Raw genomic sequence first — 16,190 nt, 5'->3', positions numbered from 1 at the left:
ATGCTATCAGTAAACATAGGAAAAATTATAAATTTGCAATGCTAACTAGAGAAAAACAAATCAAAACAACAAGAATCAGTTATTAATTTTGGCAAAACCTTTATATGACACCCATAATGTCACAAACCTAAAGAACATAGACACATGACCACTGACATAATGTCTATGATAAACATAAAAATTCTAAATAAAAAACTTACTAACCAGCCAGGAGCTAGCAGCTCATTCCTACTAGCAACTCTGAAGGCTAGATATGAGGACTGAGGTTTGAAGCCAACTCAGGCGTTAAAGCCCTTTATCTCCAATTATCCACCAAAAAAAGCCAGAAGTGGAGCTATGGCTCAAGGGTACAGCACCACTCATCATACCTGGCCATAACAGAAATACAAATCAAAACAACTCTGAGATTCCATCTCACCCCAGTTAGACTGGCCAACATTGTGAATTCGAACAACAAATGTTGATGGGAATGTATAAACTAGTACAACCACTCTGGACAGCAGTCTGGAGGTTCCTCAGAAAACTAAACATACATCTTCCCTACCACCCAGCCATGCCACTCCTGGGCATCCACCCTGAACATCATGAGCCAGGATATGATAAAGACACCTGCACATCCATGTTTGTTGCCACACTATTTACAAAAGCCAAGATCTGGAAACAGCCCAGATACCCCACAATAGATGAATCCAAAAACTGTGGTACCTATACAAAGTGGAATTTTAAACAGCCATTAGAAAGAATAAAATAATGTCATTTGCAGGGAAATGGATGGAACTGGGACAAATCATGTAAAGTGAAGTAAGCCAAGTTCAGACAGAGACAAACGGCTCATGTTCTCTCTGATATGTGCAAATTAGATCTAAAATACACTGAGATATGATAAATTATACAGGATTCCAGATACTTACACACATTGAGACCAAAAGAAAATACTTAGGAGAGAAATGCAATGGCACAATGCCTAGATGCCTCTTCATATTTGTATAACATAAAATAAAATAATATATATATAAACAAACTCTAAGATATGGAAACAAGATATTTCTCTATTTTTTAAATTTTTTTATGATCTTATCTTTTCTTTATGTATGATGTATTCGCATCTGTATCTTCTGGAGGGTGGGAGGAGGGTGCAGAATTCAAGGGGAAAAGGGTGGAAAAGTGCAGCCGTGGAGCTCACTGGACACTGTGGAAGTGAATTATACAACTTGTGATATGAAAGGGAGGAACTGGGAGAGTGAGGGAACAGAAGGCACTGTACGAAAGGAAATGCACTCATTACCTGACACACGTAATTGAAATCTCTCTGTACATCACCTTTATAATAACAAGAAAATAAATTTTTAAAAAACAAAAATTTAAAAATCAGCTTCTATAAACCCTACATTCAGGTGACAATGTGGGTATTTTTTTTTATTCTTAAAACTTCTCACTGTTGACATATAAGTTTTATAAATAAAAAACCATTTAGCAACTTTCATAGGTATCCGTTTGGGAATTCATCCAGTGTGGGAATCATTACACCTTTGCAGCTTACCTAACAGCAGTGGCTCGGTGGATGAGTGTCTCTGTCTGCTCTGACAAGTGTGAAGGAAGCAGCAACTCCACAGGCTGCAGGCTGGATATGCGAGTCTCCAGCTCTGATCGCGAAGCGGAGTCCTGGAAGCTATCAAACACAACCTCACCTGTAGCAGGCTGCACCCCCTGAAAACACATCCAAACAGAAAACACACAGTTTCCCAAGGAGAGCTGGAAAGATCTGAAAAGCCAATGTGCTCACTAGTCCATACTACATTCCTAAAGGGTTTGAAGACCTGTCTCTTCCTCAAGACTCTTACATGAGTTAAGTACACAGAGATCTAAAACATGCTAAGTGGGACTTTGCAGAGATATCTAAGTATAGGTCCTGAACCTAACTAATATGCCTGGTGGAACAACTATGACATGTCACCCCACCTTGCCAGGCCTCAATTTCTTCTTCCACGAGTAGAAAAAAAGTAGCTACATGCTAACAGGGCCATTGTAAGGATCAAGTCAAAAGAACAAAGGTGAAAGTCCCCAAAACAAGGCACTGCAAATAGTAAGCGCACTTAATCATATCTCTGTTACTTAAAAAGTAAAATTTTAAAAAGCTGGGGATGGGGAGAATGTAGTCATAATATTCAATGCATATCCAACGAAACCAGGAAAACGGAGGGATGAGTGGGGATGAAAGGGGTGGCAGGGAATGAAAAAGGAAGGAAGAAGCCAGGCACTGTGGCTCACGCCTGTAATCCTAGCTACTCAGGAGGCTGAGATCTGAGGATCAGTGTTCAAAGTCAGCAGACAAATCTGAAATACCATTATATCTCCAGTAACCAAGCAAAAAGCTAGAAGTGGAGGTACAGTTCAAGTAGCTAGCCTTGAGCAAAAAATAAGCTAAGGGAGAGTAGAAGGCTCAGAGTCTAAGTCCCAGTACCAGCACACAAAAAAAGTGTGTGTGTGTGTGTGTGTGTGTGTGTGTGTATGAAATTATTTAGCGAAGGTCTCTGAGTGTTAAAGAAGTCAATATTTAAGATTCAAACCCAAGAAGTCTGTTTTAGCCAATTATAATTGTCCCCTAATTGTCCCCTTCCTCCAAGTCTCTGGGAAGAATAGTCCCATTATCTTCCATGTTTAATTTCTATCCCATAGAAGGTATCTATAAAACTCTTTGCTATCCATGCAGTATGTAGTGTTTTATTCCTCTACCTATACACTCTCTACATATCTGTCTTTTAATGCATCTCCTTTCATCTCTTAAAATTCCAGAGAACATGGACTGAAATTATCTGGATCTTCTACAGCACAGAGTGCCAAGGAGCAATGAGAAAACTGTAACTTGTGATTTAACAGGTAATATTATCATGAGAAAAATGTTTCCTAGAACAAGTCCTAAAAAGCACACCTCATAGAACTCATTATACACATTTTTGTTACATTTTTATGTGAAGCACATAAAGAAAAGGAAATACATTTTCAATGTATTAAGAAATGTGTAGCTATTTATCCTGTTTTAATTTGTGAGAATATCAAGTATTTAGAATAATTTAAAATATACACACATGCATATATAATCATACATATCACCAGGCGCTGGTGGCTCACACCAGCAATCCTAGCTACTCAGGAAACTGAGATCTGAGGATTGCAGTTTGAAGCCAGACTGGCCAGAAAAGTCCATGAGACTCTTATCAACAATAAAGTACCAAAAAAGGAGGATGGGGCTGGGGATCTGGCCTAGTGGCAAGAGCACTTGCCTCATATACATGAAGCCCTGGGTTCAATCCCCAAGCACCACATATATAGAAAATGTCCAGAAGTGGCACTGTGGCTCAAGTGGCAGAGTACTAGCCTTGAGCAAAAAGAAACCAGGGACAGTGCTTATCAAGCCCTGAATCCAAGCCCCAGGACTGGCAAAAAAAAAAAAAAAGGAGGATGTGGAGCTATGGTTCAACTATGGCTGGTAGAACACCAGCCTTGAGCAACAGATGCTCAGGAACAGCACCCAGGCCTGAGTTTAAACCCCAGGCCCAGCATGCGTGTACACGTGCACACACACACACACACACACACACACACACACACACACACCATAAGCTATACCGTCAGATTAACCTATGAAGATACTGTTTTGTCAAACTCAAGCAATTTAATATGATTCCACCAAATGTACACACGCTTGAAACCTTTCAAAAGTGGCTCATTCAGTTTTATCAAGTTTACTGACACTATTAACATATTTTCTCCTCACTTACAAAGTACTTACCACAATGCCAAAAATGACATTCCCCTTTCTTTTGTCCTTAATATTTTCCTTATCTTCATAGATACACAGAAGATAACTTGTGGAAGTGTCAGTCATTACCTCATCAACATTTACGGCATCATCTAGCTTGACCAGAGGATTCACATGTAATATAGGTTAAAGAAAAATACATGCTCAATTTTAGCTTTTATTATGTTGAGATAGGTTCCCCCTATTCTGTTTCTTTAAGGCATTTACCATGAAGGCATGTTGGTTATTGTATCTGTTGAAATAAGCATGGGATTTTTGTCCTTGATTCTGTTTATGCACTAGATTCTATTTGCTGGCAGTGTATATTGAATCATTCTTGTATCCCTGGAATAAAACCAACTTTAAATGTGGTGCTTATATATGTATGTGGGGGGGAGTGTGGGGGGGTGTACATGGATATATAGGGATATATATACACATACATACATATACACATATTTTATGTATTATAAGTATTGTGTACTATAAGTATACATTGTATTATATATGTTTTATATAACTCAAAGCAATTAATTTACACTTAAATACTGAAAATTAATTTCTTTCACTGAAGTGCCTAAAACAACAGAAGAGCAAAAAATTAGGAATTAAAGACATTAAAAAAAAGACAGATGTATGTGTACACATGTATAAAACAAGTCTATTACTCAAATTCTCAGGAATAACAGCTCATTCTGGCATACAGAATCAGCTTGGCATACAGAAGATTAGAGGTATAATGCTATAATGGAAGCAAAAAGGAAGCAAGGGAAAGTACTGTTTCAAGGATAGACTTCAAATAAGAAACTCAAGCTCAGGCAAAAGAAAAAAACAAGCTTGCCAAGTACTTATATTGGTCAAGGTAGAATCAATCTAGGACTATTAATAGTTTAAGTCTGATCGAGTGATAGCCATTTACTTTTCTTCTTTTCTTTTTTCGGCGGGGTCAGGGGTAGTACTGGGAATTGAACTCAGGGCCTTGCTAGGTAGGCACTCTCCTACTTGAGCTTCCCTGCTAGTCTCTTCTTACATTCACTATCTTTAAGACATAGCTCACTTGATATCTGGACCTAGCTGGACTGAAATCTTCCTTCTTTGTGCATCTCTGAACCATAGGGATGACAGGCACACACCACCACCCCGAACCATCACCTTTGCCCTATAGCCAGGGTAAGAGGAACCCGCCAACCCACTCAGCCATTGATCAAGACGAAGTCGCAAAATCTCACTCTTCTTTGGGTTTTTTTTTGCCCTGGCTAGCTCTCAAACACCAATCTCAGCCTCCCAAGCAGCCAGGATTAAAAGCTTGAGCCACTGTTCTATGCACTTCACAGAAAACATCTTTAGAATCTGAGTAGAAGCTAAACAAGTTTCTTAGTAAGCAGCTTTGCAATAAACCATAACAGAAATCTTTTTTCCACAGGATATGTTTTTAAGGCTGTCTGATCTCTACAATAAAAGAAAGTATTCAAGTTATCATAATGAAACTCTTTTTTTACAACTCATACAGGTTTTTCTTGACATTTTTATTAACCTATATGAGTTGTTAAAAAAAAGTTTCATTATGTTATTTTCAATTTACCCTCCTTTTATTTTAAATATAACTATTTAGATTTAAAAGCTGGGTGTGGTGGTACACACCTGGAATCCCAGATACTCGGGAGGCTGAGGCAGGAAATTTCCAAGTTCAAGGCCAGTGTAGGCCACACAGAAATCCTGCCTCAAAGAAAAAAAAAATCACCTAATAAAATTTGATGACTGTTAACCTTGAAATTATTTTGTTTCAAGTAAAACAATAAATTTATAAATGGTGATAAATCTGAAGGCAGTCATAGATTACACTAGGGTTCCTTCAAGATGAGAACACTGCACCCACCATCCATTTTCTAAAGTAGCAAAATTTACATATATGAAGCTAATAAACAAAATGATCCTATCTTATAAGCATTTAACTGACTCCTAAGTTTGTAGTTTTCTTTTCACATGAAGTTAATAAGCTATTTTTCTAAATCCCACTTTAGGAAGATCCTGAGAAGCTCGTAGACCATTAGCAACTAACCATGACCCACAACAATATCAGGGAAGACATTTCAAACAGCTCTAGTCTGCCCTCGTCTTTTATCAGGCTCACTCTTCCTTGTCCTCGGGATATGATGAGCTCTCCTTTCACAATGACATTTGAAAGTCACTCTTTCCAGCACTTCCAATTGCTGTGGAAGAAAGGACCTAATCACTAACCATGGACCAAAGTCACCATTCCATGACCACTTCAACTCATCAAAAGTTTCCCACTGAAAAAACATATTTTTTTTCATCTGTCATCTTCAAACAGAGCTCTTGGAACATATCTTAAAAGGATATCTTCTCCAATGAGTGTAGATTTTGTATAAAGAGCAGTCAATTTCCGGGCAAAAAGTGAACTTTTGTTGTCTCCAACAGCCTTCAATGCTGCTGTTTCAGTTTGCTTCACAACTCCCACCTTCAACAAAATAAGAAAACTTTAATATCAAATCTGATGAAAGCACACTTAAAATTTTACTTTATAATATTTAAAAGTTGATTCGGAAACATTTAAAACAAGTACATTTGTCCACGATGTTCAGGTGAAACGTTTAAGTAAAAAAAAAAAAAAAAAAAAAAAAAAGGGCTGGGGATATAGCCTAGTGGCAAGAGTGCCTTGCCTCGGATACACGAGGCCCTAGGTTCAATTCCCCAGCACCACATATACAGAAAAAAACGGCCAGAAGCGGCGCTGTGGCGCAAGTGGCAGAGCGCTAGCCTTGAGCGGGAAGAAGCCAGGGACAGTGCTCAGGCCCTGAGTCCAAGGCCCAGGAATGGCCAAAAAAAAAAAAAAAAAAAATCACAAGGGCTGGGAATATGGCCTAGTAGTAGAGTGCTTGCCTCAAATACATGAAAAGCACTAGGTTTGAGTCCTCAGCACCACATATATAGAAAAAAACAGAAGTGGTGCTATGGCTCAAGTGGTAGAGTGCTAGCCTTGAGCAAAAACAACCAAGGGACAGTGCTCAGGCCCTGAGTCTAAGCTCCAGGAAAGGCACACACCTGAATAATGCTAGTGACTCACAAGGCTGAGATGTAAGGATCATGGTTTGAAGCCAACACAGGCAGGAAAGCCCATGAGACTCCAATTAAATACCAAAAAGCTGGAAGTGGAGCTATGACTCAAGTTGAAGAGCACTAACTTTGATCAAAAAAGCTCAGAGACAGTGGCCAAGCCCTGAGTTCAAGCCACAGGACTGATTTAAAAAAAAAATAAGAAAGGCAAGCAGCTAATACATGGTAACAAATCACTAAGAAACACTCTGTTTCTGAGTTAAAAAAAATTCTAGGACTGGTTTGGTGGCATATACCTGTAATCCTAGCACTAAGGAAGCTGGAGTAGAAGGATTTCAAGTAATCAGACCAGCTTGAGCTACAGAATGAGTTGTGAAGAGTGTCAATTACATAACAAGACCTGTCTCAAAAACAAAAGGTAAAATCCTACTACAAACACTAAACAATGTTTTTATTTTTTTTTTATTATTATTTTTTTTTTTTGGCCAGTCCTGGGGCTTGGACTCAGGGCCTGAGCACTGTCCCTGGCTTCTTTTTTTTGCTCAAGGCTAGCTAGCACTCTGCCACTTGAGCCACAGCGCCACTTCTGGCCGTTTTCTGTATATGGGGTGCTGGGGAATTGAACCCAGGGCCTCATGTATACGAGGCAAGCACTCTTGCCACTAGGCCATATCCTCAGCCCCTAAACAATGTTTTTAAAAATCAAAGCATAGGGCTGGGGATATGGCCTAGTGGCAAGAGTGCCTGCCTCGTATACATGAGGCCCTGGGTTCGATTCCCCAGCACCACATATACAGAAAATGGCCAGAAGTGGCGCTGTGGCTCAAGTGGCAGAGTGCTAGCCTTGAGCAAAAAGAAGCCAGGGACAGTGCTCAGGCCCTGAGTCCAAGCCCCAGGACTGGCAAAAAAAAAAAAAAAAAAAAAAAAAAATCAAAGCATAATGCTAATAATTATGACACATTTTCATTTCTCAAAATGCCAAATTCTAATACCATGTAACCTCGGCCTACCACCGTTACCAGACATGCTTTCTCCCTCTGGAAGAAATCCTAATTCCCATGCACCACAAGTTAAAGTCAAAACAAACCTTGTATCCTTTGGCCACAAGGCGGCGTACATGAACAAACAGTCTGTGGGTAGGTATACTCGCTGTCATAAAGTTATGATCTAAATGGCAGTAAATATTCAGCTCCTGGGCAGCAATCTAGAACAAATTAAAAATAAAATATCAATTAATTTTTCCATTTCCAGATTCCTTGTTAAGTGGTCTGTTTATTTTCATAAAAACTCATCAAAGGTATACACTCAGGATTTCTGTACTTGATGCTGGAGCATAAAAAGTTGTAAAGACATTCCCTGTATAGTAACTGATGGCTTCGTCTATTTTTGGCAAGTCCAACAGACTGACTTCAAAATCAACTATCAATATCTCTAAACAACTCAGAAAAACATGCCAAGTCTTCCTCTAAGTTCTCAGTTGTACCAATGTTGAGCTTTACCCACACAAGGACTATTCAATTCCAAAAACATGAAAATGTAATGGAGTAAGAACTTGTTATGCAAACGGTGTACAAATAACTGACAACTAAAAGATACGACAGAGTACACAAATGATGAGTCCACTTGGAGAGGAAATTTGGAAATCATGAGAAAAAGAGTACTCCTTTTCTTATTAGCTAACTAATGATGTGTGATTGACAGAAATAAAGAAGCAGGAAGCAGGGCTGGGAATATGGCCTTGTGGCAAGAGCGCTTGCCTCCTACACATGAAGCTCTCAGTTGGATTCCCCAGCACCACATATATGGAAAATGGCCAGAGGTGGCGCTATGGCTCAAGTGGCAGAGTGCTAGCCTTGAGCGGGAAGAAGCCAGGGACAGTGCTCAGGCCCTGAGTCCAAGGCCCAGGACTGGCCAACAAAAAAAAAAAAAAAGAAGAAGAAGAAGCAGGAAGCAGCATCTGATTCCTTGCTTTCTTTTAGAAAACACCATAGCATCAGTAGTGCCTTCCTGGGGCACTGACTGTCACTCCAACAATCTTATTTCCCAAGCCCCAGCTTCCATCTGGACTATAGTAAGCGCATCCTGAAAGGTAAGGAAACACCTGTCTTTACTATACTCACACTTAAGAGTTACCATTTAATCTAGTCAGTTCCCCTACCCATTTTCCAGATGATGCCAGCTACATATCTCATCCTCGCTTCAGGCAACACGGCTGATGCTATTTTAGTCAGTCATCACACAAAACACAGCACAATACTTCAGAGAACATCACTGTCACGCCACAACAGGATTCAGAAAACTGAGAAAAAGTTGGTCAAGTCTTCACTACCTCCCTACAAGGCAGTACACAGGTTACCATATTGCTTTCTGAAACTATGGAATCAGTACTTACGCTAAGCTAGCCCGTTACATGTGCAAATTCCCTTTTAAGCCTTTGACTGAGGCCTACATCAAACACTCCAAAATAAAATACAGATCTAACTTATACAAGATAGCAAGATGACCGTCATGCACAATGTGAACGTATGAAATTTCAAACACCTGTTGGTAGCTAGCCGAGTTAATGGGCTTATCCATTAAGACATAACTTTCCCTGTCTATGAAAATTCATAAATCAAAGGTAAAATGAGGAACATCCACATCTCGACTTTTTTTCTTGTCTGAGTCTTCAGCACAAACCATACTGACATGATTCATTCATTAATACATCCCACAAACTTGTGATACATGAAAAGTCCTGGGCTAGCACCATCAACAGGAACAGCCCAACAACAACACTGTCACTTCTCTCCCAAGAGTCTAGCTCCTACCAAGCTGGTTTGTGCCCATTTTTGTTTTTTACACTAAGTGACAGTATTTTCAAAGGAGGACTGATCAAATTAGCTTTTTTACTTTCAGAAAATGAAACCAAAATGCTGAAAAAGATTGATGGCTGGACAAGATAAACATGAAATAGTGCTGGAAAAACACTTACCTCTGCATCTTCCCCAAAGAACCTGTACTTATAGCCACATTCCACACAAAGAACTGCATCTTTGTACTGCTGTTTCACCTCTATATACTGCAGTTCTAATGGTGTGTAGATGCTTTTAGATCGTTTGTTACATGATTTACCATCAGAAGCTTTCAAAATGTTTTTATGACTCCTTTGTGATGGTCCAAATTGACTGTCCTGGCAACCAAAAGATTTAAGTTTAAAAAGTAATAGCTGTAATAGTAAGTTCTCAAAAAGAAAACAAAATGCAAATTGGAAGAAAAGCTAACTCCTGATAAATCCATGTAGACATCTTCTAAAGGCACATTCAGACAAGTTTTATTCCATAGGTTTAACTTTGTCTTCACAGTAAAAGTTTTCATTTTAATATAAAACTATCACAATTTGAGTAAACTTCCAAAGTCTAGATATTTTAATGTCGTATAGGCCTTTAATGTTCCATATACTTTTTTTTTCTTTGTCAGTCCTAGGGTTTGAACTCAGGGCCCGAGCACTGTCCCTGGCTTCTTTGTGCTCAAGGCTAGCACTTGAGCCACAGTGCCACTTCTGGCTTTTTCTATATATGTAGTGCTGAGGAATTGAACCCAGGGCTTCATGTATATGAGGCAAGTACTCTACCACTAGGCCATATTCCCAGCCCGTTTCATATACTTTTATACTTTATGTCTTGATTTTACTTCGTTACATTTATTAACATTTCTTTTCTTATTATATCATATGTTCTGCATGAAAGATCAATGGCTACAAATCTTAAACAAAAGCATTTTCAGTAAGTATGTCAACATCTCAAAACTACACTTACTGTTTTATATTTCCAAGCCAATATTCACTTGTTTTATCCATGATTTTGTTTTCTATCTGCCAAGTTTTCTACCAAAACACCTCAGAACATCTACATATGTGGCCTACAATGACTTCCCATGCAAACCCTTGAAAATTAGAACTACAGAAAACTTGTGCTTATATAAGTATCAATGTTTTTTTAATCCCCCATACCAGTGACTCCTAACTTGGGTAACATGTCAAAAAACAGTTAGGAGTCTATACACACACACACACGTATTCTTTTTTCTTTTTGGCACATGTGCTTGTCCCTGGGACCTGAACTCAGGGCCTGAGCATTCTCCATCAGTTTTTCTGCTCAAGGCCAGAAGGCCAGTGCCTACTACTTGAGCCATATCTCTACTGGCTTTCTGGTGGTTAAATGAAAATAAGATTCTCACAGACTTTCCACACAGTTTGGCTTCAAGCCACAATCCTCAGATCTCAGCCTTCTAAGTAGCTAGGATTATAGACATGAGCCACCAGCTCCTGGCTTCAGTTACATACCTTTTGATTACTTTGTGATTTGGAATCTTCAGTAGAAATTGCACTCTTTGCACGCTGAAGAGTGATGTCATCAAAATCAGTACACTTTGGCAGAACCGCAAATCTCTCTCTGCATGGCTCTGTCTGAACGCTAACTTGAGGGGGGGCAGAATCACAGCTGAACTCTTTCAATTTTTCCAATGACTTTAAAAGACTCCTGGTCCTCAGACATTTCTTTGGCTCTTCAGAAACAAATGAAAATAAAAGATATTAATAGTATTTTGGTCCCATTATGTTCATTCATATAACCAACAAGAAATTTTTAAGGAGAGAAATCCTATTAAGACAATGAATTTAGACAGGTACAGTGTAGCACACCTATACTATAATCCCATCATTCTGAAGCAAAAGCACTGGAGTTCAAGGTCAGGTTGAGCTAAGAGAAAAAAAAAGACACTTACTACAATGTTTCAGTGCAATAAAGAAAAGAAATATATAACCTTGGGCTCATTAGCTTCTGGAACCCATTAAAAACTACAGTAGAGTTTTGCTTCTATCTTTTTATTTGTTTTTACATATTAAAGGCAAATAGGGGACTAAAGTGGTGACAACTGCAAATGATATATCAGAAGCTAGAAAGGAAAATGAGTATGCAATCACAAATTTGGCACATACAATGTAAGCAAAACCCTAGGTCAATAGTAAGAAAATCAAGAATGCATACTCTTTACATATAGAATGCTCAACACTTTCAAGAATTAAGGCACCAAAAAGTCTGGAAATGAAAGAGCTTCTAAAATAAATAGGACTGGTACTAAACAAAGTTTCAGCAATGACAGGAAGCCTAAAGTAAGCAGATCCAGGTCCAGAGGCATATCTAGGCAGAAAGTAAGGCCCTGTCTAAAAAATAACCAACAAAAGAAATGGAAACAGAGGTGTGGCTTAGTGGTATAAAGGCAAGAAATGCAAAATCCTGAGTTCAAATTCCAGTACTGCCAAAAAATAAAAACTACCCTGAGTACAAGAGTTGTGTCGCGCACATTTCTAAAAGTTAAAATTTTTCAGATTTAGATTGAAAACTCATTTCAGATATACAGCATATCAATTTTCCCGTGAATTTTCTAAATAGAAAAAGATGGGTTAAATCCTCTTTTATTTTTTTACAAACAACATTGTAGCACATTAATCTTGCTTAGTATCACTTACTCCTTTCTGAAATGTATACTTGAATTAGTCTTTAAAAGCAGTATGGTAAGTGTGTATATTATACAGACTTCCCTCCTGTGGATACAAAAGAATTCCCATGCCCCGTGGGGGTAGAGTAAAAGAAAATCTTAGATTTTAATGCTACAAATGGATATTTTGAACTCTTACTGTCTCCGGCAGGATTTGATCATTCTTTAAAGATCATCAGACTTCCTTCAGTCAAGCAGTTGAGTTTATTTTTTTTTCACCATTCATGATCCTTCTACCATTGTCCTCCCACATAGTTGGAAGGAAGCATACCACCACATAAGTGTTTTTGTTGAGATGGCTTTTTTGTTTTTTGGTCTGGACTGACCCTTCTACTATCTTCTCCTCCTGCCAAGTAGTTGGGATACAGGCATGAGTCACCACCTCCAGACCATGTAGTTAAATGTTTTACAAATCAGTTTGGTTGTTTTAAGGATTGTTGCTAAACCTTGGTGGAGAAGGTCTAAAGTAGCCTTTACTGTGGTGCTAGGTTAGTCCATCCCTAAGTGTGACCCCTTCTTGTGTTGGAAAGGAATACCTTTAGCAGCAGTACACCATAATGGAGTATGTCCCCTGTGCGGAGACAAGAGACACCGATAACACTCACAACAGAAACTGCAGTTCAAGTGATGAGGTCTGAGAATTAATTATTCAAGTGCCAGTATGTACCAGACAGCACTCTCACTACTTTACCTCTCTTCACCTCTGTTTTTAATACTTCAGATTCTAAATTTTACTTTATTTTAGAATCAGTATACATTTATAGCATGAGGAGGTTTTGATATGATATTTTCGTGTGAACAATTAATTTAGAACAGATTTACCTTCCCTGCTGAGATTGTGTGGAATGGAGGGGATGGTACAGGAGCATGAGAGAGGAGTGGACAGTGATTTGAATACATTGTAGTAGGCATGGAAATGTCACAATGAAATCTCCCTCTACACAGCTACATGCATGCTAATAAAAATTAAGAAAAACTCAAGTAGAACAAAAATGAGACTTCTAACAAGAATATCCATAATGCCTGAAATGAATGTCTCAATGAATAAGATTTATAACAGATTAGATGCTACAGAAGAAAAGATCACTGAGCTTGAAAACGTGGTAGGATCCATCCAAAATGAAAGGCGATGAGAAATTAGACTGGCAAACAAAAGAAAAGAGTTTCAATAACTGGAGGACCATATCAAGTGGTCTAACACCCATGTAAAAAATACGAAGAAGGGAAAAGAAGGAGACAGAAAAACATTCGAAAAAATATTGGCAAAGAAAAAAATCTTTTTAAATTTACTAGGAACAATAATCACAGAGACCTAAGAACTCTTTAGTCAGCTCCAGCCAGAAAAAAAATTAAGTAATTATTTTAACAACTGAGCTCAGATGCAGCAAAACCAAATGTGTCAAAATAATAATAAAGAGAAAATCTTGTGCCCAGAGGAGAGAAAAATAGGGAAACTCTTCTTCTATAGTTAAAAAAAAAATTAATTAGCATACTATGCTAACAGCTGCTAAGACAGAAACTTTCTTCTAAATTTATAACCTTTCTGATACATACTTTGCCTTCCTTTTGTGATTGCTCTTATTCTAAAAATATTTCAAGATTTTTTTCTAATGCATATTCTACCTCATTCATTATTATTCCCTTGGTTTTCAAAATATATACTTAAATTCCTTTTCCAATGTACATAAGTTTACTTTTAAGTACGAAAGTTTCCTTCACCTATAGATCTGAGGAATAAATAAAAAAAATTACTTGTATTTTAAAGACCTAAGAAATGAGGTACATTTATACATTGAAATACTGCCTAGAAATAAAAAGGAATAAATGTAGTCAAAATGACAGCAGTGGAAGGTAGGATGGTATATGCCAGAAGGTGTGGTAGGGAGTGCCCTATGGTACTGTGGGTAGGGAGTGCCCTCATGGGCACAGAGTTTCAGAATGGCAAGGTGAAGAGAGTTCTGGACATCAATAACAAGACTGTTTCATTTAATGGCTAAATGAAGTGAAGGAGAAAGTTGGGATAACTGGAGCTAAATTGCAGAACTACAGCACTAGTGTACCCTTAGCCTCCTGTATACACTACCAGGAGCTCCAGCACAAAGAAGCCCCACTCCACAAAGGAAAAAAACTCAATTATCCAAAAGCCAACCTCTTTCCCCTTGGGAGAATCCAAGAATGCCAGTGCCATGACTGGGATGAGAACAATCAGCACCCATAACTTACCAGGATTGCCAGACATTGCCAAGTCACTTCCTCCTTCCTTTTCCTGGGCTTTCTTCGCTTTCTTTTTAACAGGCCCATCATTCACCAGTGGTCTCTTTTTCCTCCTGTCAGTTTCTGTAGACTATATCATGGAAGTTAGAAGAGAGTGTTACCTCCATTCTGAAAAGGCTTCACAAATACATGAAATAATTTAAAACTAATTTTTACCTCCATTCTGAAAAGGCTTCACATACATGAAGTAATTTAAATCTAATTTATGAAAGACAAGTACTTTGTCTTCCATTCATAATAGGATGATCTGCTTTTAGCCCTAGAAATGAAGGCCTATGAGTTAATTATAGAAACTAACAAGTCATGAGCCTCAACATCTCAAGCCCTCCCAGAATTAGCAGGAAGTCTGCCTCGTTTCTTTATTCAATCAACCCTTATTTATCTATCTCAAATTGCAAACTTAAATTGTCCTACTTATGTGTTAAGTAAAATACTTCTGAGAAACATACCTGTATTTATTTAACATGCAAAATTAGCGGGGGGGAGGGGAAGTAGGTAATACATGAACAATTTCATTTTGGAAGTGTTAACTGTAATTAACTTCCTGTTTAAATAGTTTGCCACTACAGATGGCATAAGATTATAAACTTAAGTCCTTCACCAAATAGTCTCTAAATAGTGGATACAAAATAAAATCTTAGTGGATTCATTAAAATGTAGGTCAAAGAAAAAAAATAAAGGCAAGAGGCAGGAGTGATTACTCTAAGGAAGAAAAAATACTGAAAGAAACAACATTTTGAAGAAACCTAGTTATCCCGCACGTTAAAATCCGATAGGTAGCTGAAAGATTTTGCAGTCCCTTTCCTCCCTATCAGTTCAGGCCTTGCACAAGCAAAGCAGGCAGGCGCCCTACCAAATGAGCCACATCCCCAGCCAAAGGCTGCGGAATGGTGCACCCGGGAGCCCCAAGGAGGGGTACAGCTTTCTTGGCGTTACCCAAGCAAGAATATGCATAAGTAAGTAAAGTTCCCTGTCAATAATTCAGGAAAAAGAGCTCCCGGTAACTTGGCCACAACTCTATGATCTCAAGGGGAGAAATAAATCTTTAGGATTACACCTAGGACTTAACACACTCTCTAGGCTTCCACCCTCCAAGCCCCCACCCCCAACCACCCAGCCCCACCCTTTTCTCATACCGCCCAATCACCTTGAAGCGTCTCGCCCCGCCCTCTCCCCGAAGCCCCGCCCCCGCCTGGACCGAGTCTACCGAAGGCGGCTGCACAGCGGACGCTGGGGGCGCTGCGGAGCCGGGGTCTCCCTTCCCGGAGGCACCCGGTGGGGACGAGGTGGATTTCAGGCTTCCAGCAGTCTGGAAGAACCGACTCAGAACTGCTTGTCTTCCAGTGGCTGAGCCGGCGGCCGCGAGCCCGCCCGACGCACGCTTCCGGAGAGACATTGCCGAGCAGGGAATGGCCACCTGCAGGCAAAGCCAGGCCCGGAACGCAGGCCCCGAGTTAGAGCCAGCCGGCGCCTGCGCAAATGCGCACGCCGCGACCTGACCGCG

At 39.2% G+C, this 16,190-nt stretch overlaps 1 protein-coding gene across 2 annotated transcripts in view; it reads right to left on the bottom strand.

Annotated features, from left to right (window-relative positions):
• Positions 1-16,082, bottom strand: part of Msh3 (mutS homolog 3) — a 140,251-nt gene extending 124,169 nt beyond the window's left edge. Inside the window, exons 1-8 of one of the 2 annotated variants that reach the window (XM_048331084.1) lie at positions 15,894-16,082; positions 14,636-14,756; positions 11,199-11,419; positions 9,849-10,046; positions 7,962-8,078; positions 6,161-6,278; positions 3,791-3,936; positions 1,541-1,707 (exon numbers count right to left, since the gene is read on the bottom strand). In XM_048331084.1, the coding sequence (XP_048187041.1) occupies positions 1,541-1,707; positions 3,791-3,936; positions 6,161-6,278; positions 7,962-8,078; positions 9,849-10,046; positions 11,199-11,419; positions 14,636-14,756; positions 15,894-16,082 (1,277 nt within the window). Of the gene's footprint in view, positions 1-1,540; positions 1,708-3,790; positions 3,937-6,160; positions 6,279-7,961; positions 8,079-9,848; positions 10,047-11,198; positions 11,420-14,635; positions 14,757-14,842; positions 15,276-15,893 lie in introns of those variants that run through there. The other variant, XM_048331083.1, reaches the window with a different exon arrangement.
• Positions 16,083-16,190: the final 108 nt, after the last annotated feature.

Source organism: Perognathus longimembris, chromosome 22 (genome assembly GCF_023159225.1).
Source record: "Perognathus longimembris pacificus isolate PPM17 chromosome 22, ASM2315922v1, whole genome shotgun sequence".
Lineage (NCBI taxonomy): Eukaryota > Metazoa > Chordata > Mammalia > Rodentia > Heteromyidae > Perognathus > Perognathus longimembris.
This window is presented reverse-complemented; position numbering and strand designations above follow the sequence as displayed.